Source organism: Pipistrellus kuhlii, unplaced genomic scaffold, assembly GCF_014108245.1.
Source record: "Pipistrellus kuhlii isolate mPipKuh1 unplaced genomic scaffold, mPipKuh1.p scaffold_m20_p_15, whole genome shotgun sequence".
Lineage (NCBI taxonomy): Eukaryota > Metazoa > Chordata > Mammalia > Chiroptera > Vespertilionidae > Pipistrellus > Pipistrellus kuhlii.
Genome location: NW_023425460.1, coordinates 32,348,943 through 32,372,086, shown reverse-complemented (window position 1 = coordinate 32,372,086; position 23,144 = coordinate 32,348,943). Strand labels below are relative to the sequence as shown.

General features: G+C 35.8%; 1 protein-coding gene across 24 annotated transcripts in view; it reads right to left on the bottom strand.

The window, feature by feature from the left end:
• Positions 1–23,144, bottom strand: part of BTRC (beta-transducin repeat containing E3 ubiquitin protein ligase) — a 150,595-nt gene that overhangs the window by 81,991 nt on the left and 45,460 nt on the right. For 2 of the 24 annotated variants that reach the window (XM_045582023.1, XM_045582025.1), the window contains exon 1: positions 2,521–2,703. The exons of 16 other annotated variants lie outside the window; for them this stretch is intronic. Coding sequence is in view for 2 of the 8 variants with exons in the window: in XM_045582009.1 (XP_045437965.1) it covers positions 6,487–6,597 (111 nt within the window). In the remaining 6 variants the exon portion in view is untranslated. Of the gene's footprint in view, positions 1–254; positions 263–2,205; positions 2,298–2,520; positions 2,705–3,924; positions 3,936–6,486; positions 6,613–23,144 lie in introns of those variants that run through there. 6 more of the 24 variants (XM_045582019.1, XM_045582009.1, XM_045582017.1 and 3 more) reach the window with 6 other exon arrangements.

Sequence of the window (23,144 nt, the reverse complement as noted above, 5' to 3'; positions counted from 1 at the left end):
CTGGTAAGTAGTAATTGGTTTAGTATTTTCCCTAATAACTTATTATATAATTTGGAGCTAATTATAACCTTCAAATATATGATTCAGTTTTTAAAAGTAGAAACAATTATACTTCTACAAGGTTAAATCGTAATTTAGCTACATAAAAATCATTCAAGCTCTTCAATGAAAGGTGATATAAATAAAACACTGTGCATATATATGCGTGTTCAAAATTTTTTTAAATGAATCCTCTAGGGTACAATAGGGAAAACTTAGGCCACTTAAGTTCAGAAGCTGACTGAAAAATCCTACTCAAGAACCAGTTTTAGGGAGGACCTCATAAAATAATATTTTCAGGCATGTCTTCATGAACACTGCTTCTCCAGCATGTTTATCATCGGATATACTCTATTAAACCACAACCATATCACAGCCTCCCTTAAGTGTTAAACTTCAACAAGACCCACCAGTTAAAGCTTTCAAGAAATGATATTTTTTTAGTAATACACTAACTAAAGCACAGATATAATGGAAAGCACTTTCAGGGACAACCAAACACACAGTACTCTCATTAGTACTATTTACTCTCTATGACAGAAGTAAAAAAAATGCCAAGTAGGATTTCCCCCCACTATACACTAATTATAAAATACTACGGATGCAACCTTTCTCAAAATGCAAACGGATTGTGTATATTTGCAAAGAACAACTATTTTTTATGCTTCCAAATTCTTAATCCTGTTTGGAGCTGTCAGTGGGGGTTAATGGAAGCCTTGGATAGGAGAATTCCAATCTGGTTGGCAGATGGATAGGTTGGTTATAGCTGCATAACTATGTCTTGCCTGCAGGCACAATTCAGAACACTGTTAAAGCAATATAAAGTCTCTGTCAAGCTGAACCATTTGGATCAGTAGCAAGGAGAAATAATAATAAAAAAGAAGTTCATTTCTGGGCCTTGTGCATTTATGCTAGTATGCAGAAACTGATTAATTGTCATAGTGTGCTGGTCTTCTATACCTCAGATTTCTACTTCTGGAGTAGGTTTTGCATGCTAATATAATCATTCTCCCTCTTGAGACATTAGCAAATAATCAAATGAAAAACAGGATCATAATTTACTGAGATTCAAGCAATTCTCTATGCAAATTTGACTTGTTATTGCTGCTGCCTCGTTAATCTGAATGCCTTTGACAAACTCCTTTGATTTATGAACTCGTGACAACTCCAATGTGTATATATTTTGCTAGATTGACATTATCATTAAGAGTGGGTGGACTGAGCTCACATGAATGGCTGATTTTATTCGCTGGTGTCTGCTGCTCAACAGCTGAGCATCTCCTCCTCACAAAGCCCCTGAGCGTCAGGCTCTTCCCATCTTCCCATCCATTCATCATCTCGATGTTAATTGGCCCAGGCTTTAAGCAAATTTTCAACACGATTTAAAGGCACGATGACACTGATTACTGACCCTCTGCCATACGGTGCCTATTGATTAACCTGACAGAGATGATGAGCTTGAGGGAAACTAGGTGTGTGGGGACCTCAAGGGGAAAAATATATTGTCTATTCAGGCAAACACTTGTCATTATCTCACAAGCCTGAATTTGCACAGCACACATTCTTAAAACACACTTCTGCTTCAACACCTACAGCTAGTGCAGAAAGCGCTTTCTGTATTCAGAGATATTACAGATATGTCACGTCAAAGCACATGACACGTTCAGTGTTTAGAAGAACTCCCCAGATAGATGGCTACCTTTCAACCAATTATGCTTGTGCTGGCTGATGTATTTTAGGTTAAATTCAAAGAAAGTGCTGGGTGGCCTGGTAGTATTGTCTCATATCAGAAAACAATTAGAGTAGGAAAACAAACTAGGTTCTTGAAATTACAAAGGAAGAAAGGAAGGAATAAAATTGTCTGCTGCTATTCCACCACTACTATAATAAGGTGCTATTCTATCATTATTAAAATAAGAGGTACTCTTAACATTGTTTTAATTTAATTATACAAATTATATTTTCTGTTCTTTAAATACTGCTTACCTGATTCCAACTGTTAAACTATAAATTATATTTTCAAATTATATTTTCTGTTATTTAAATACTGCTATCTGATTCCAATTGTCAAACCATTCCTGGCACAGAAATTACCAACAATATATTTAAAAATAAGCTAAGTAACATTTAAGTCTAAACAAACATACCCCTTAAATTCTTGCTTGCCATTTTCAACAACTGCTGTACAAACTGATGTACTTAGGAACATTGTACAGGACATTTGAAGTTAAGCTTCATGAGAAAACTAATAAATGTTTCTTATTCAAGAAAAAATATGAAAGCTCATAATTAATAGTTACTGAACATACACATTAGTAACAAGCAAAAATATGCTTTAAGATAATGCAATATCTGCAAATTTACACAAGCAAAGCCATGCAGCACAGTCTCAGGAATCAGTCAAAAACCATCTTTTGATAGGCAAGGTTCTTATTTAAAACAAAGCTAACAAAATATGCTCCCTATGGCCACACATATCACCTTGTATACTTACGAGTCCTGGGGGGACAGCCAATATACAATTTTAAACGTGAAGATTTTTGGAGCAGCACTAACAGTTATTTCAAAGCTAAAATAACAGAAAGCTGAACAACACCCCGGCTGTAGTCCCTATTACAGTGACATGGGCTGTTAATGTAAGAGATCAAATGTTTTTCAAGTCAAACAGCATTGGTGCCTGTTATTCTGGAACATGTAGCTTACTCCCTAAAAGCCTGCCTCCTGCTCTTTTAAGATAAACAAGCTCAAGTACTGAGATACTCTGATAAGGGGGATGGAGAGGAGCTGCACCAGAGTGACAAGGCAAGGGCATGAAGAGCAGCATTGCTTTTGTTAACTTTTAAGTTACAGAATATGTCATAATACAGCATTTTAATATTTCATCATTAAAAGCCTAGCTGTAGGTGGGGGAGACAGAGGAGGGCATATGGTGATGGTAGGAGACTTGACTTGGGGTGGTGAACACAGTACAGTGTACAGGTGATGTGTTGTGGAATTGTGCACTTGAAACCTGTATAATTTTATTAATCAGTGTCATTCCATTAAATTCAATAAAAAGAAAAAAAATATAGCTGTAGGAGAAGGACAAATTTCTACCAATAAATATAGGGACAAAAAAAAAAGGTAAAACTAATCTCTGCTTTGCAAATAGGAGAGAGATTACACAGCTGTCTGAACACATTCAGCCTTGTGACTTCTTAATCAAAGATTTGAACATCAACTTAGCAGTAACTCCGAGTATATAAGAGTTTGTAATTATGTTAATATGCTCCATATCAAAAGTTATAGTCCATTTAAACTCTAAAGGTTTTCTGACTCTAAAGGCTTAATTTTAAAAACAAACAAAAAATACGTCATACCTTGCCCTTTCAAGTAGATTTTGTTTTACATTTTATTCTGCTTAACATCCCAATGAAGTCATCAAACAGCATCTATTTATAACAATGTGGGTTAATATTTTTAAAATCCCAATTGGCTTGCAAATGGGGCATTTATATACTACTGTAGGTTGTTTCCCTTGACAGAACTAAGATGACTATCATTCGTTCAGGGGGGAAAATGAGTTTCATGCACATTTTCACTGTTTAAAATAAAATGGCAGTACACAAAGTAGTTAAACAACCTGAATAACAGGAATAAAAATTCATCAGGAGAAACTGGGATAGAAATACATACACAATAAAAATTCCCCTAACATGTGAATCTATATAAATTTTTTTTGCCTTTAAATGGACTATATACCTTAAATATTTTATATTTAAATGGACTATATACCTTATATATTTTATATTTAAATATTTTATATTTATATATACCTTAAATATTTTCCTCCTTTTTTAAGATATAATCTTTATGATTAAGTATTTAGGACAGATCCTTTCATACTACAATTTTCTTGTGGCCATATTTACACAATATTTCTTCCAGAGATCCTCTGCATATAGTTTTGTGTAAATTAAGATGCAAACATTTGCTTCTACTAATAAGGACATCTGGTTATTTTTGTAACTCAAAGACATCTGCATTCTGTGGATCCTCTTGATTTCTCAAAATCAAGAACTACAGAACCCTTAGGACATATGCCTAAATCCTTCCTCTCTGCAGAATAGTTATTTCTGTCATCTTTGTTCCTGATACTTTTCTGCTTTTAAATTATTTTCATCATCTTGGATATCTTCCTTCTTTGGTATTCCAATTTTATTGCAATCAACAATACTAGGAAATAAATTGATAAACTAATATTCTCCAAATTTCTACCGACTTTGAAATGAAAATAAAATCATCTCACAAAAATGAGTAAATTTCTAAAAACAAGACTGGTCTAGAACTAGATTAAAATGTGTGTTTAGGTATATATTGCTACTATGAATGTTCCCTTATTTAATCACTCTGGTTTTTTTCTTATAATTTACTTATGCTTTACACCTTTATAATATTATAAGTCAACTGTAATTGAAAAATTAAAAAATTATTTAAAAACTCATTTCAACAAAGTAAAAAATACTCTATGGAATTATTATCCTATAGATTTTGCCATTTATTATACAGTCAATGAATTTTCAGGTCTTTAAAATTATAAATACCACCTCCTCTCATTGATTCATAAACTTCTGGTTCTTAACGGAAAAAAATAATAATAATGTGGTCCAACAAAGTTCTTGAAGGGTAAAGAATAACATTTTATGCCCTAGCTGATTTGGCTCAGTGGATAGAGTGTCGGCCCATGGATGGAAGGTCCCAGATTCGATTCCAATCAAGGCATGTTCCTGCATTGCAAGTTCAATCCTGGCCTTGGTCTGGGTGTACAGGAGGCAACCAATCGATGTGTCTCTCTCACATTGATGTTTCTCTATCGATGTCTCTCCCCCTCCCTTCCACTCTCTCTAAAAATCAATTGAGCTCTACCTAGCTGGTTTGGCTCAGTGAATAGCACATTGGCCTGCAGACTGAGATGTCCCAGGTTCAATTCTAGTCAAGGGCACATGCCTGGGTTGAGGGCTCAGTTTCCAACAGGAGGAGTGCAGGAGGCAGCCAATCAATGATTCTCTTTCATCACTGATATTTCCATCTCTCTCTCCCTCTCTGAAATCAATAAAAATATATTTAAAAATCAATGGAAAAATATACTCTGGTGAGGATTAAAAAAAACAATTTATCAATAAAAAAATCAAACATCACATTTTGCTTTTATATCCTTGCTTTCTTCTTCAAATTCCAAGTACGTATAGTAACTATAACCCTTATTTGCGACACTTGAGTTTAAGCTATATCTTTTGCGTTTATTGTAAATTCTGCTTTCTCATTTTTTGCTCGTCACCACTACAAAAATTTTTAAAAGTACAATGCGGGAAAGTACGTTTTTAAACAGAAAACAGCTAATATAATGCACACTGACTGCATTCTCATAGGTCTCTAAGTAGCCAGACATCAAAGTAAAATTGGCTTAAAAGATTTAAAATTTAAGTGAAAAGCCCTCTATTTCTGAAGGGTCAAAGGTTATAAACATCAATTAATGTCTTCAGTTTTGCATCTGTTAATGTTACCCAATATCAAAATGAAAATAAAACCAAACAGATTAGCTTAAGATTTCTACCAGAAATAGTTTAATAAATTTGTTTGGGAACATGGTTAATTTTACTGCCCCAGGGAAAGACAACCTTGAAGGTTTGTTGTTGTTTTTCTAAAATAATGAAAATGATTTCTACTTAAATCATGTGTTTGTGTATTATCCTAACTAAATTATTTCTTTTTAAGCCAATGATCTTAAATTATTAGAACACCAGAGAATGATTATATACCTTTAATTTTTGCTAAGTATACAGAATTTTGTTGGTGCATTTATGTCAAATTCTACAAATAGTTTGATTACGGTATGTTCACTTTCTCCACCGTAGCTGTTCTTAATCTAAAGAATAATAAGAAATCTACATTATTTTCTTTTCTCAGAATTATTTGACAAATCACTATAGTTACAAAAAGCAAGTATTTCTATCATTTAGCAAGAATAAAGAGTTTTCTTTGGAAATATGAGTGATTTTTTTGTTGACTAAAAAAAAGTGAGAAACATTAATTCACATGTTCTAGATTTATTCTGTTCTGGGTTGGCATCTCAATTTTAAAGTGGCCTTTTTATTTAAATGTTTTAGCTTAATTATTTATTTGAATAAATAATGATTAGCCAATTTAAACTGGGCTAATTTTACTCAATGATCTTTTTAAATCTGTTATTGGTATCATCAATAGCATTATGTTGTGTTATGGAAAAAAAATCGCTTCACTAATTTCAGAGTTTGGTAATGGTGATTGGTTTGACAGATCTCAAACACTAGTTTTAATACCATAATACTTGTTCTTATAGTACCGAACCTGTGAATACCATACCATCATAGCCAACTTTGGTATTAAAGTTTGTTTTGCCACAAGTCCCTCTTGTGAAGACCAATGTACCTCTTGCTCCTGCAGACAATGAAGGAAAGTTGACTTCAAAACCAGTTGCCTATCATTGACTGCTGTACAAAGGACATTCAAGGTAGTGGTCGGTAAAGAAAGTACAGCCATTTCTAAATGCCTGTAGTTTCCAGCATCTCCTTCCCTTCTGGGTGGAATGAAGTCTGCAAGCACTGACTGGTGGGTCATTCAACCCACGAGGGCCTGGAAAGGTTTCAAGAATAAGAGAGGTCATGTAATTGCCAAAAGAGCATTAGCCACTCAATCATAATGGATAATTAAATGACCTACATGATTCCTGAAATAGCTGCTCTATATTTGGTCTATTACTTACGTCCCTCAAGATAAGCTACTCATCTGGTCTGCCTTGACCCGCAAAAGTCCAACCTGTGCCTGAAAATCAACTGTATGCTTCCATTGTTTTGTAAACCCTCCACCCCTGCCACACACACACACACACACACACACACACACACACACACACACACACGTAGTCATGCCTCAGACTATGCTTTCAAGAGGACACACATAAAAAAATCAATCTTGTATCCTTCTCCCTATTGTGCTCTCTGGAATACAAATGACTAAAGCAAAGGGAAAAAAAATTAGTAAATTCCTGGTTTAGATCTTTGGGGGATAGAAGGAAGAAACATAAGAACTACAAAGAAGGAAAGTCATGATAAAAAATTTTGAAATTTTGCTCAATATGCCTCCAAAGAATTTTACATTTGATTATAAAGCTAGTCAGGGATTTTTTTTGTGGGCAGCGAATCATTAAAACTCCAATTGCCTGGACTGCATTTTTGATGGTGTGGGCCATTAGATCTTTCCTGGCCTAGTTTTTTAGTCCATACAGAAAGCAAACTGCCTCTCAACAAAATGAAATATACATTAAACTAATTGTTTATATAATAGCAGTAGCAAAAGCAACAAGAATCTAAATATGCTTCACATTTTTATCTAAGTAGTTAAACAATCTCACTATAACATCTGATCAGAAATACAACCAAATGGAAGCCAGCTTCATGAAATAGCAAAAATGTAATGAAGAATACGCTTCTTTAGGAGAAAAATGTCTGCCTGTGGCCACAGAGGTTGCTGCACATCAAGCAAACACTACTGAGAGAAGCAAGACACAAGTAACCAAAGACAACTCTACAATAATAGCAAGGGGCAAGGGATATGAGGGACAAAAGAGCTCACATTTAGAATACCTTGGAGGCTAGTATGATTTTTCTGCTTCCACAGGAAATTATGTAGCTTGAGGCTACTGACTACCTTGATATCTTACTAGTACCTGAATGGCTTATTAAACTTAGAACATATCTTTTTTAGTTAACTTCTTTGCAGGGAGGGGGTTAGAGGGAGAGAAAAAGAACAAAATGTACTTAAATGCTGAATTTTTTCTCCAGGCTGAATGCCTTTCATCCAATAAGACATTCAAAGCAGTGACCCAGCAAATGGATTGAAAAAGCAATCTTCCGTCCCAGTGCCACATTATCATTCCTATTCAGTATTCTCCATGAGATATCTCAATCAGCTGTGTGTAAGTGACAACGCAGCCCGTTGCTGGGTTAATTAAACATTTGACTTTAACACCCTCCCCGTCATTAAGCAAATAAAAACAGATAATTCAAACTGCACTTCATCCTCAGGGTACACAACACATGTGTCAAAATTAAGAGAGTCCAAGGCCTCTGGGGAATTCTGTTGGGGCTATAATCAGTTTAAATCTTATCTGGTTTATCAATTATTCTATTGATTAAACCAAAGCGGTTATACACAACTCCTCTGCCACATGGGATTGATGTCAACAGAGCAAGAAAATAACTCCAGGAGGTTCCAAACTGATTTAAAAAGAGATCAACAGACAGACCAATAATAGTCGATTATTACATAGCAGTGATCCATACACTGAAGAGTTGATTCTTAGTTTCAGGTGGGTGAAGTGAACTGTTTCCAATCACTATGTCCCTCCTGCTATACCTTATGTTGGCTTGAGTAAATTTATATCATGGAAGGCCCACATATTTTCTACTGATTTAAACATGTTTAGCAGTTAAAATATTTCATAGATACTCACCCTAAACTGTAACAGAGAAAAATCTCAAATAAGGAAAACAATTTTTTTCTAATCTTTTTACCTGTCTGCAGGTGACCAGGAATATGCAGGGATGAAAGGGGGCATATTTGAGAGTTGATTTCTTAAATATATATCATCACCCGGCTATTCCAGTGTCCTAAAATACTATATTCTTAAAGAAAGAGAATCTAAGAAATAAATACCTTACCATAGATACAGAATGATGATTCCTAAAATTAATTCCAAAGGCAAACATCTTCAAAACCATTAATAATAGTGAACAGAAGAGCTGTAAGCTGCATCTTCAAAATGAAATGTTGATATCCAAATAATAACATACAGAGTTTCTACTGGATTTTTAAAAACACAATTTATCCTCCTACCCAATTCATTGTATAATATCCCTTCTATGTCCAGAATCCTATCATCTCAAGGCTATGCCCTATTATATGTGAAAAAAGCACTAATAAAATCTACTAACAAAAAGGGGTGGGGGTAGGGGGGCCGAGTAGATTACTCCATGCCTGAAATTTGTGTACTCATAGATGCTCTTCAGAAATAAAATTTGTTCACTGTTATGTTGGCACCACATGTGCAATCAACCATAATTTAACTTCTCTCCTTCAGATTTTTTGTTTGCAGGCAGACTAAGAAACCTGCATTAGCATGCTGTTTCTATGTTCACCACTAGAAATACTGAGGGTGCTATTTGTAATTGTATTCTTTTTAAGAGGTTTGTTCTCTGCAGCTGTTTTCTGCTTGCAGTGTATTTTGTGTAATCAGCACATCATCATAAATACATTGGCTGTTCCCCTGAGGGTAGCTGTCAGTGTTTAATTTACAGAACAACCTGGCCAATGTGAATTTTAACACTATGGCACTATGGCAAGAAGTTACCACACTCTGTGAAAAACAGGTTTCTATGAATTTTTATATCAAGGGCTGGTCTCAGGACAATTTAGGTTCTAGAAATAGACTGTTTAAAGAAGCACTTTAAACCTACTATGCAAGGACTCTTTTCCATTTATAGCTTTAGAAGAAGCCCTCAACAACTACCAAACCACAAGTGGGCACTACCAATTCTGAAGTCAAGGACCAAAAAAACTATGATCACCAGCAGGAGGCTTTGTAATAAATGTTACCAGTCTTTTTAAACTAATGTAAAGCTATCAAAAACAAAAACAAAAAACACTTCTCCTTAGAAGGTGTGTAAAGGCAGAAGGGAAAATATTTTAAGAGACATACTAGTCTGAAATATGAGTGTCACTCTTCTTGCTGAGATTAGCTATATCTGATATGAACCTAAGTATATTGCTTCCTTAGGGCTGCTATGAAGTCAGAACTCCAGCTCAATGAATGGGAAAAATACATGAAACTGATGGTTATTCACATAGTAGTACATAGGCTCTCAATAATATCTAATAAGTAACTATAAGCTCCTTGAGGACAGGGTCTCTTAATTTATGTCCAATGCTTTGTACAGTACCGAGAACACAGAAGTTACTCTATATATGAATTTAGTGGAATTGTGGCTAATTGTGAATGGCAATGTTATTTGTAAGGCTTTATATCTACATGGTGTCAAAATGCATTTTCAGTCAGTAAAATGCCCTTAAAGCTTATCTGAAGAGTACATATCATATATTTTAATGATTTTTAAAGCTATTTGTATAAGAAACCTAAGTAGCTCAATCTTGCAATAAAAAAACAAACTAGCCTAGCCCGGCTGAATGACTCAGTTGGTTGAACACTGTCCAGTACATCAGAAAGTTGCAGATTCAACCCCCATTTAATGGATAATTAATCACATTCTTTTTTCTTAAATTTAGAATTACAAAAACACATCCTGGGATTTTTAAAACTAATGTTTCTTTCACACATTGACGTTTTTCCCTCTCTCGCTTCCTCTATCTATAAAACCAATCAAATTATCCTCCAGTGAGAATAAAAAAATTTTTTCAAACTAACTTATAAGATATTGAAATATTCAAATGTAGATTTTTTATTTTAATAATAAAGATTACATAGAAGAGATTAAAACTTTTTTTAGACCTTATATTTGTGTCTTTCATATGACAAGATTGAAAGAGATAATTTTAAATGCTCAAAATGGTATAACCATTAGCACTTTTCCATTGTTGAAGTGGTATTACATACACACATAAACATTTTATAAAGCAAGTGATTATACATATATATTTTTCTGTTAAGGGCTATTTTTACAAGTTAGAATGCTTAGAGTTAAACTGAATCAAAATATATTTATGCTGAATTCTCCTCAGTGTATTTGCTTTTACTTTTCAAATTGTAAAGAATTCTATTTTTACGTTTTACAAAAATCATTAAATTATGACTAACAGATTTTTTTGGGAAAAGAAGAAAATTACCTACATGCTCAAAGGATTTCAATTACCCACATTTGTGGTAAAGTCGAATTTTGAATGACTAACTGGATTTGTAGAATTTACTCTAGTACATCTATAATTAAAATATTTTTTCTGTAACAATTTTAAAAATTTTAGGCAAGTGTAATCATGTATAGCAAAATTTGGTAACACTCTTAAATTGACTCACCTCAGTATTTTGACAACCAGAAATAAATTTTCTCTAAGAACATAAATCCTATATCACTCTTTCTTCCTGTTATGCTAAGACCTTTCATAAAGGTAATTCTTTTTTACATTTGTCAGGTGAAATGCAAAATGAGAAAAAAACATGATCCACTGACTCATTTGGGTTTATTTTCACCAATTAAATTAGAGGTTAAAAGTTTTTAATTGAGTTGAATATTTGCAACTTCGTACTTGATAAAATAGTATGCCTAATAAAACATCTTAATTTGTAATGAATAATTAATCACATTCTTTTTTTCTTAAATTTAGAATTACAAAAACACATCCTGAGATTTTAAAAACTAAACTGGATAGGGTTGGACTAAGGTTACACTAGATCAGATGACTGCATTCTTTCTTCCCTGGAGACCATGCAGTAGTTCCATAGGCTGCCATTAGATAGCAGCACAGTACATACCATCAGTCATTTCTCCCACACTCTCAGGTTAAGTTTGGGATTAACCCAGACCCAGACACACACACACACACACACACACACACACACACACACACACACACACACAGATTCTGATTCAATTAGTGCAGTCGGCAACTCAGAAAAGAGTAATTCAATTAGTGCATTGTGGAGCTCTACAATACCTCTAAGCAGATGTTCACCATCTTCAGGAGCTAGCGCTAGGTTTAAAATACCTGTACCACTCAGATACGACACTACATTATGTCATTTGTCAAGGTGCTTACATATGCTTTTCTGGCTTAAAAGAAAAGGTGAAGAAACAAATTCAGTCCAAGTTCCTAGAGATTTTTCCATCATCTACATCAAAAAGAATATGAAACTTTATGCTGCAGTAATTAAATTACATAATCCAAGTTATGTTCAATAAGATGTATCACTTATTCTAAACTATTACACACGTCTGCAGCACTGCCTTTTGTTATGCATGCCATATTGTAATGAGGACACTGTCAAGGTGGAAAGCATTTTTACAAGGAAGGACAATCGGAATGATATCCTCCACGAATATAGGAGATTATGAAAATGGCAGGAATGATTACTAATATTTTCCAAAGAATGACTAACAAAACTAGGAGTATTCACTCTGGGAACAGAAAATATGCTTATAAGCAACATGGTAGCTATGCTCAAACATGAATATACGAAAAAGAAGACAATTACTTTCTATTACTACAAAAGGCAGAACTAGAATCAGTATGCAAGCAAAACCAGTTTGATTCCTTCTTATGGGAAAACTTTCTAATTGAACCAAGAGTAAAGAAAACAAGATGACTCAAAGAAGTTCAGCTTGCCAAAAATGGTCGTGATCAATCATAGATTAGAAGAACCCCTACAAAGAAAACTTTATAAAAAATTCCTGTATGTGACTAGATGGGCTTCATGTATCTTCCAATACTGAAATTCTATGGTTCTACAAATGTACTGATTTTTGCTCATGAGGCAAGCCTGGAATTTAACCATTTGCCTGCCAAAAGTGTCTGTAGACCAACTTCAAAATCTTTTTTTATGGGAATTTTCAATTAAAAATATTCAAGAACACCCAAATTCTGAGTAATATATTTATTTTTATAATATTCATTAAAAATTGACTTTTTAAATTAAATTCAAAATATCATGACATGTGGGGATGGTTTCCATTTTCGATAAATGACAGTTAACTGGTAAATAACTATTATTATTATGGAGGTGTGGCTATATAAAAATACAGGCTGTGAGGCATTTTCATAGTAGTTAATGCATTAATAATACACTGGGAGAAGAAGAAATTTTGTAGTTTCTCTGTGTTAAGATTTAGGAGATTCCATAAATGTACATATGCCTACCTAGTCTTATTTTTTAGATAAACACTTGCACTTTTATTCTTCCAAGATTGAAAAAAAAGAAAAAAAGGTTTGTTTCAGAAAATCAACCAATGAGAAATCAATTTCTAGAAGAATGATTTTTAGAAACTCCCCCACTGCCAAGACAGTGAGTTTTCATGGCTTAAATGCAAATCTATATCAATATTATGCTTTAAAAATACAGAGCAATACTTAAGGCAGTGGTTTCTCAACCTTTCTAATGCCACGACCTTTTAATACAGTTCCTCATGTTGTGGTGACCCCGACCATAAAATTATTTTCGTTGCTACTTCATAACTGTAATTTTGCTAGTGTTATGAATCGTAATATATATATCTGTTTTCCGATGGTCTTAGGCTCTATAGCAGCGGTTCTGACCCATAGGTTGAGGACCGCTAGCAGGATCGCCTAAGACCATCAGGAAACACAGATATTTACATTACGATTCATTACACTAGCAAAATTACAGTTATGAAGTAGCAACGAAAATAATTTTATGGTTGGGGGTCACCACAACATGAGGAACTGTATTAAAGGGTCACGGCATTAGAAAGGTTGAGAACCACTGAAAGGCAACAGTAATTAGTTCTCCAATGCCCCCACCTTTGGTCTTTCTTTCTGTTCACTGTATTTTGTAAACAAGGACATAATTCTGAGTACAAAGGAGCTGGATATTATTTTAAAAATACACTGTCCTCTCTTTCCAACATGACCTCAAAGCAGGGAATTAAGAAATGTCAGGAATTTTTGCACTGCATTTCACTATGCATTTCACAAAAATTAAATAGAGAATAGCAACTGCCTTTCACATTTGCAGAGGGAGAGGGCTAAGCTGAATAGCTGTGCTTTAAAACTATCAATAAGAGTTTAATTCGAGTACTTTAAAAATATTTTTATTGCCGAAGCCGGTTTGGCTCAGTGGTAGAGCATCGGTCTGCGGACTGAAAGGTCCCGGGTTCGATTCCGGTCAAGGGCATGTACATTGGTTGCGGGTACATCCCCAGTAGGGGGTGTGCATGAGGAAGCTGGTCAATGTTTCTCTCTCATCGACGTTTCTAGCTCTCTATCTCTCTCCCTTCCTCTCTGTAAAAAATCAATAAAATATATATTTTAAAAAATATATTTTTTATTGATTTCAGAGAAGGAGAGGGATGGAGAGATAGAAACATCAATGATGAGAGAGAATCATTGCTTGGCTGACTCCTGCCCGCCCCTTACTGGGGGTGGGAGGGATCAAGCCCGCAACCCAAGCCTGTGTCCTTGGCTGGAATCAAACCTAGGACCCGTTAGTCCACAGGCTGATGCTCTATCCACTAAGCCAAAACAGCTAGGGCTAATTCAAGTGTTTTTAACACAAACTTCTACTTTTTCATACTCCAAAAGAATTGCACAAGGTCATTCTCACTCAAAACATTACTTGTAAGTTCTATGCCCCAAATGAATCAAAGCACCCATCTAACAATAGTGCTGCTTTCTTAGGAAGAAGAAAAAATTTTTATATATAAAATATTTGTTTTAAGATGATTGCAACTTAACAGCACTAGAAAATTCATTCTAGTACTAGAAAATATTTTCAATCCGTGTGCCATTAAACTATAGTAATACAAACATATCGGTTTTTCTATCTATAATAATAAAAGTGTAATATGCTAATTAGACCTTATGTCCTTCTGGACAAAGCCACTGCGGCCTCTGAGCGGGTAGGGGCCGAGCCCTCTGCATGAATTTTGTGCATCAGGTCTCTAGTATTTACCTATTCATCAAATTTACTATCGATACAAATACAAATTTTTCACATTTTATAAAAAGTTATTTTCTTGCCAAAATTTTTAGTCTTTCGTAATGAACCACTTGCCACAGATGTTGGGTAATTAGAGAAATATCAATAAATAACATGGCTGTTTATTTGACTGGCAATACTGCCATATAGTAGACTATCATCTAACAAACTATGTCACTCATCTTTACCTACTACTGCCTTCCTAATTTCCTGTCTCCACAAAAACAGACCAGAACCTAAGCCAATTCTTCCTTACAATATGGTGTTCTATAAACTCCAATAACAATGTACTAACCCATTGTTGGCCTCCTTTTGCCCACACCTCACAGCTTGCATTTATGTTCCAGTGTTAAGTTTATTTGGCTCCATCAGCACCACTTCTCTTTAACATTGTCCCTTTTCATGCATTAAGGCAACTACTTCCAGCCCTATCAACGAAAGCAGACAAATGGGGGAGAAAGGAATGAACTGCAAACACCTCAAACAAGAAAGGTTGCTTAAAAAACCAAGTGTCACACTCTGACAGTTCAATATTTCATAGCCAATACAAGGAATGTGCAACGACACTGCAACTTTAAATCTTTCCCTCTATGTCAGTCTCTCTTTCTCTCATTGTAATGCCAAAGGGAACAGCAATCAGAGCAGAGATGTTCAACGTGATAGAGGTCAGGACACCATCGGATCAACGTGCCAGAAACACGACCTTGTTTATTTTTTTTCCACAGTATTATTGTTTACAGGGTGCTTTGCTCGTGTACCTTGTGGTTCTTAGCTAAAAGATGAAATTACAGCCCAGGATGAAGCACTCAGGCACACATCCAATTTGTGTTTCCATCTCAGAAAACAAAAAGCTTCTAAGGCCCTCAGGCTGCCATTCAAACTTGGAGGCTGACATTTTTAACAGCATGAACCAGAGACTGGCAGAGAGAATGATCTAATGCATTTCTGACTTGTCAATCAAAGATCTCACCTCCGCTGTCTTGTAAACAGTTGGGGGCCATCTAACTACATTCATAAACCTAGGGAGAGCTTACTGCCAGCTGGGATGCTGGAGCCACATGCTCTGGCTTCTATTCACCAAAATCGTGATTCAGTTTTATAATCTCACTGTAAATAGTCCATAGGCACATTTCCAGGACTACTGGAATAGAACCAGAGTAGGGAATACAAAAGAGATTTTGGTCAAATATGGCGTTATTTTCAAGCTGTTGGAATCCTGTACCCATTTTATCCTTATTTTACCAATTCCTCCCAAAGGATTGCACTATGCTGCAAATGAAATGCTAAAAAATTAATGGCCTGCCAATTTAAAAATCTGGGGGAAATATACTAATATTTTACTAGAAATTTCCCTTATGTTTTATTACTGGGGCGAGGAGGGGAGTGAGGGAGAGACAGCAGGCACTCCTCAAAACACAGCTCATACCAAGCGTAGAAGCTACAATGAACAATAGCAACTATATTTTAGTAAAACTAATCATACACTTTCTTTCAAATATAAAACTTCCCAGGCTCATATACAAAAGCTCTGTATTTACTAATTTTAAATAGTACAATACATATTTGTGTGTGTGGGTTTTTAACATGAAAACAAAATAAGGACTTATCCCTCCCCTCTTTCCTTTCTGTTTATGACCTTTAACACACACACACACACACACACACACACACACACACCAATCAGGTTAAGACTTGAACTTCTTGCTAAAGAACATAAATGAAAATTAATATAGTCTTTTTAATGTCAATTTTACAGGGCACAGAATTCCAATTTAATTCATACCAAGCTACAGATACCAGGTTTGCAACAAAGGTCTCAAGGATTTAAATGGCACACCTGAGAACTTTAAAAAGCCGATGACAGATAACCCAGCAGGGGAAAGGCACACTGCAAAATCCTGTTTCATGATGATGTACTACATCCTAGACCCAAATAACTATTTCAAAATATAATAGACTTGGTCTCCAGAGGATTGGGACAGAGAATACAGGAAAGCCCAAAGCTACTCAACATCACTCTCAGGAAAAAAACACACACAAAACAAACTAACTCATGGGTATCACCTCCCAATAGTAAAGCATTACAATTCTTAGAGGCCTATGTAGCTAAACAAGAGATTCGTCGTCCCCGCCTGCCCCACCGTGAGGCCGCTGTAATACCCTGGGTTTTCTCTTCGTGAAAAGTGAACTAGAAGAGCTTCCTTAGTCTGCCTATCGATCAAGATTCCAAATCTTGATAGTCCATATAAAATACAAAGTCTAGAAACAAAAAAAAAAAAGGAAGGACAGCAACATAATAAAACACCACCACATAAAGCACAATAGTGAAAGAAGGTGCAAATGGCGGTAGTAGTTCCAAAACAACCAAAGTGGGTGATTCCTGAATAGCACAGAAAGCACTCCTTTGGTACTACGGCACCTACTCAGTCCAAAGATGGCAATGACAAGAAGGTAATCATGGACTATAAAGAGAGTGCTATGTACCTATCCAGAAAATACAGATGCATCTCATCTGCCCACAGCAAGAACATATCTGGTAAAGGTAGTGCATGCCATCACCCTCAGAGTTTTCATCAATTCCATTCTTCCAGTCTGTGCTGCTTACACTGGGGCAACTCAAGGCCTCCTGGGTTAGTCGCACTCTCTTCCTTCTGCCATTAGTCGTCATGCTGAAGTTAGGGCAATTAGGAAAATCCAGTATTATTCAACATAAACAAAAGCAATAAAGATTTGTAGTGTGAAGAGTTTAATTTCTCAGATTCATCAGGAAAAATCCAAAAAAAAATTTTTTAAGGATATCTGATCTCACAATAAGATTATTTGCTTACTCTATAAACATTAAACAATGTTGCACATTAACCCTATAAACATTATCTACATCACAGACATGTCAAAATAGTCATCAATAGAGGGATCTATTATTACAAAACTCAGGAAATAAAGAGTATCTAAATAACCAAATAAGCATCTTTTTAAAAAAATATATATTTTATTGATATTTTACAGAGAGGAGGGAGGGAGGGAGGGAGGGAGGGAGGGAGGGAAGGAGGGAGGGAGGGAGGGAGGGAGGGAGGGAGAGAGAGAGGGAGAGAGAGGGAGAGAGAGAGAGAGCTAGAAACGTCGATGAGAGAGAAACATCAACCAGCTGCCTCCTGCACACCCCCTACCGGGGATGTGCCCGCAACCAATGTACATGCCCTTGACCGGAAACAAACCCGGGACCTTTCAGTCCGCAGACCGAAGCTCTGCCACTGAGCCAAACCGGTTTCGGCCCAAATAGGCATCTTGAAACACAAATAATGTCATTTCTCCAAGACAGACTACTGTCTTTCCAGGATAATGCAGTAAATTCAGGTCATCTCTATTTCTGTTGTTGAAATATATATAAAAGTTGAAAGGCTACAAGCTGCACAATAAATTTCAATGTTAGTTGATACATTTAAAAATCCAGCCCAACTGGCTTGGCTCAGTAGTTGAGCTTCAACCTATGAACCAGGAGGTCATAGTTTGATTCCGGTCAGGGCACATGCTCAGGTTGCAGGCTCAATCCCAAATGTGGGGTGTGCAGGAGGCAGCCGATCCATGATTCTCTCATCACTGATGTTTCTATTTCTCTCTCCCTCTCCCTTCTACTCTGAAATCAATTAAAAATTATTTTTTAAAGTTTATAATTATATTTTCTCTTTAAGAAGCAATCTTCAATAATGTATTTACAAAATTTTGTACAAATACTTTAATTTTGTACCTAATCAAGACTAAAGGGTCACTTTCAGTGTGCCTAAAAATTTCCTTCTTTTCTCTACACTGTTATCACTACTACCATCGTATTAATTTCCCAGTATCTATTCTTTTATGGAATAAGGGTAAAATGCAATAAAATAGTCAAATAATTGCACAAATGTACACTGCTGTGAAGATAAAGACGTTGACATCACTGAAACTGAGCTAACTGTTGGCTGGCTTGCAGTGCCACTATTTTAATATTAATAGCTTGAAATGTGCATTTGTTCATCAACAAGAGTCCAAATTCAGCATATAAAATCCAACTCTCAGGGGATCATCATGGTGAGTTGCATATAAGCCAAACATATAAAATTTGAAGACTGTTAGTAAAATCAGACTCAGCATGTTTTCCTTTTTTCCATGTAAATGTGTGGATTTTTGAATAATTGTTTAAGTATGACTTTTTCTGAATACAGAACATTTTTGTGTATGTATATGCAGGTGCCACCAACAATCAAATGTTTTCTCTCCTCCCACCCCATATATGTTAACTGATGATTTACTTCAAATTATCTAAGTCCATTAATTCATTTTCTCAGCAAGAATTCATAAAGCACATACTCTGTATCAAGCAATGTACCTGACAATGGAAATATAAAGTGACCGAAATATAATCCTACTCTCAAGGGACTCACAGTCTGGGGAATGATTAGAATAGCTATCAGAGCTATTACAAAGGTACCCATTACATGTCCTGAGTACAGATTCTCTGACTAGGTTAAGAAGGAAAGGGAAAAGATTAGCGAGGGCTTTTATTCTCCAGGTAAAACAATTTGAGCTGAATCATGGAGATAATAAGAATTAGCCAAGTAGATAAAGTTGGGAGGCAAGATGTGGGGGAGGATAGGTATTTTTATTGGGTTCTCCAACTAGGGAGAACAGGATATGCAAAGATATAAGAGAGAACACAACATCTTAGGAGAACTGTACATTTGAAATGGCTAAGAATTACATTGGAGGGGAATGGTAGTAAACCACTCAATTACATGAGTGGTAAACCAAGTTTAAACTTTATTCAAATTACAAACGTATGAGCAACTAGCCATGAGATAAAAGAGTGACCAAATCAATGTAACCACCAATAAGTGAATTTGGACAAGAATATGGTAGTTCTCCCTTATTCAAGAAGAATATATTCCAAGACCCAAGTGGATGTCTGAAATTGCAGTTGGTGCTGATCCTATATATACTATGTTTTTCCTATACATATATAACTGAGATAAAGTTTAATTTATGTTAAGCTCAGAAAGAGATTAACAATGACTAATAATAAAATTGAAAAATTATAGCCAAAACCGGTTTGGCTCAGTGGATAGAGTGTCGGCCTGCGGACTGAAAGGTCCCAGGTTCCATTCTGGTCAAGGGCATGTACCTTGGTTATGGGCACATCCCCAGTAGGGGGTGTGCAAGAGGCAGCTGATTAATGATTCTCTCTCATCGATGTTTCTCTCTAGCCTTCTCTCTTTGTCTCTGTAAAAAAAAAAAAATCAATTAAAAAATATTTTTTTAAAGAGAGAAATTAACTTTAAAAAAATTATAATAATACTAGAGGCCCAGTGTAAGAATTCGTGCAAGGTGGGGTCCCTCTGGGTGGCCTGCAGGGATCGGGCTGAAATCCACAGTCCAGTCCAATGCCGCCTGCAGCTCTTACCTGCTGTTCCTGCTCATCCCAGCCCCACTGTGCCTACGCTGGGCTAGTGCCCAATCAGTCCCAACCGGGAAAAGCTCACACTGCCAGAGCAGTGCTCACCAGCCATTAGCCCTGCGTCTGGCGCCCTCCTAAGGGGAGTGGCTGTCTGACATCCCCTGAAGGGTCCCGGATTGCAAGAGGGCACAGGTCAGTGCATCATCAGGCTGGGGAAGGACCACGGAAGGGCTCCAGGGAGTGTCTGGCCCATCTCGCTCAGTCCAGGCATTATTCTAAAAACTTACTATAAATCAACTAATTTCATTCTAACAACAATTATATAAGAGATCCTATTATCATCTCCAATGTAATTAAAAGGAAACTGATGTATACAGAGTTCAAGTACTTGCCTAGAGTCATACCTAGATAGAGACAGGCTCAAACCTCAAGCAGTCTGGTACCAGGGCCCATGCTCTTAACCACTGTGCCATACCCTGGCCTCTGGGCTTCTTTTCTAAGATATTTCTTAGTATCTTTTTCTGTCTGTACCACACAATTTCACTCTTGCACTATAATTCAAGGACCATATACTCAAATATATTCCTTAATTTTCCAGTAAAATCTCTAAATCAATCTTTCTTCAAATATATTCTAGAAGTAGCAACTTATAAGAGGATTCAACAAATTTTTAAAAATATACATTTGTTGACTTTTGACTAAAACCAAACAGAGACAAACCTGACAGTGACTGAATTTGTTCAGAATTCTTAGATTCAAGATTGCTTTAGACCAAATAAACTTTTGGATTTTTCTTGATATCTTGGTTTCAAGACAGATGATGTTAATTTGTATAATTTTTAATTGCATACATTATCTTTACCACTTACCTAATATAGTTATAACCATCAGCATTTATTGAGTCCAAACTACTAAAAAGCACTCTGCAGAGTATGGTGGAGGTCAATGGATAAGTGTAAGAATTCTGCTTTCAAGGCATTTTCTAGCACAACATTTCTCATTATTACACTAGGAATGTATTAACTATCTAGGGTCTACTAAATTCCCATCACATATCCCAGGGTGGGAAGAGGTATCGGGTGGCAACATAGTAGAGTCTCCCTGTGGTTTTAATTTGCATTTCCTTGATGACTAAAAATATTGAGCATCTTTTCATATGCTTATTTGCCATTTGTATATCTTTTTGGTAATGTGTCCAAATTTTCTGGCGATTAATTGCCCATTATTTTATTGGGTAGTTTATCTTACTACTGTATTGTAAGAGTTCTTTATATACATATTCTGAATACAGGTCTTTTATCAGAAATGTGTTTTACAAATGTTTTTTCCCAGTCAGTGCCTTACCTGTTTGTCTTCTAAACAGTGTCTTTTGAAAAGTGGAATTTTAGACTGTGTTAAGTCCAATTTACCATTGATTTCTTTAAGGCTTATGTTTTTTGTGTTTTATTGGGGGGGGAAATTTTTCCGAAAAATTCTTTTGCCTAATCCAAAGCCACAATGATTTTTTCCCCTCCCTCATTTTCTTCTGTTAGTTTTATAATCTTAGCTCATATTTAGGTCTATAATCCTGTTAGAGTTAATTCTTGTATATGGTATTGTATAACAGTTGAGGGTCATTATTTTGCACTTAGGTGACCAATTGTTCCAGCATGATTTGTTGAGAAGACTGAAAACAATTTCTTTTAATATAACAGAATATAAGTTCAGCCAGACAATTTCAGATTTTATATCGCAACTAATCATTTAGCAATTACAATTATCTGAAAAGGTATTAAAATACCTCTCCCTTTTGTGTGAGGCTAGATTTTCTTCATATATTTCAACCAAGACACATCACAACCGACTGAATGCAGAAGCAGAAATGAGAATCCAGCTATCTTTTATTAACCTAGACATTAAAGAGATTTATAAATAGCATAGTAATACAACGTGTCTTAATTAATGTTTTAAAAAGTTATTTTTATAAAAATATTTTATTTGCATGGGTTTATTATAGCTATTTTTAATAAATTAATATTTAATTTTTCCCCTCAGTTGTAATTTTGAACATAGTAAATATCGATAGATACAAGCAACAAAAACAAAAGCACTTGGGGCCCTCAATAATTTTAAGAATGCAAAGGTATCCTGTGACCAAACAAAACTGCCATCATCGCTCTCTTCAATTGCTTAGCTTTACTATAGCAAGTAACGCATCTAAATGCCTATAGGCCAAACTTGTGTTTAAATCCTTTCAACAACTCACTACTCTTCTTAGCATCAAGACAAATCCTGCATGATCAAGATTCTCCATTCTCCTCATTCTCTGATACAACAGTTTTTTTTCAGTTGTCTTTAAATATACCAATTTCCATCAATTCTCAGGACCTTTGCACTGCCTCTTCCTTAGGCCTCTTCCTTAGGCCTCATCTCCTTTCCCTAATTAATTCCTTCTCAAATATTGATTACCTGAACATTCTTCCCCACCCTCAAATTAAATCAGGTTCCTCTTTTATATATTCTATGGCACCTTGCACATTTCCTTCATAGATTTATCATTTTGGGAGATTAGTTCTAGGATTATGTGATTTAATAGCTCTCTCATAGTAAAATCCTATATAATAAAAGCCTAATGTTAAGTGTCTGGTCATCCATTAAACCAATCAAAGCATAATATGTTAATGATATGCTAAGGCCACTCAACCACGTGCCATGGCATGCACTGAACACCAGGAGCAGACAGTTGACAGGTGGACCAGTCGCTATAATGTGCATTGACCACCAGGGGGCAGACACTCCAACTAGTAGGTTAGCTTGCTGCTGGGGTCTAGTTGATTAGGACTGAACAAGATGGGCCGGACACACCCTGGAACCCTCCCTCAGTCCCTCCCCTAGGGCCCTCCCCATGTCTCTCCCCAGCCCCAATCATGTACCGGTGGGGTCCCTTGGCCTGGCCTG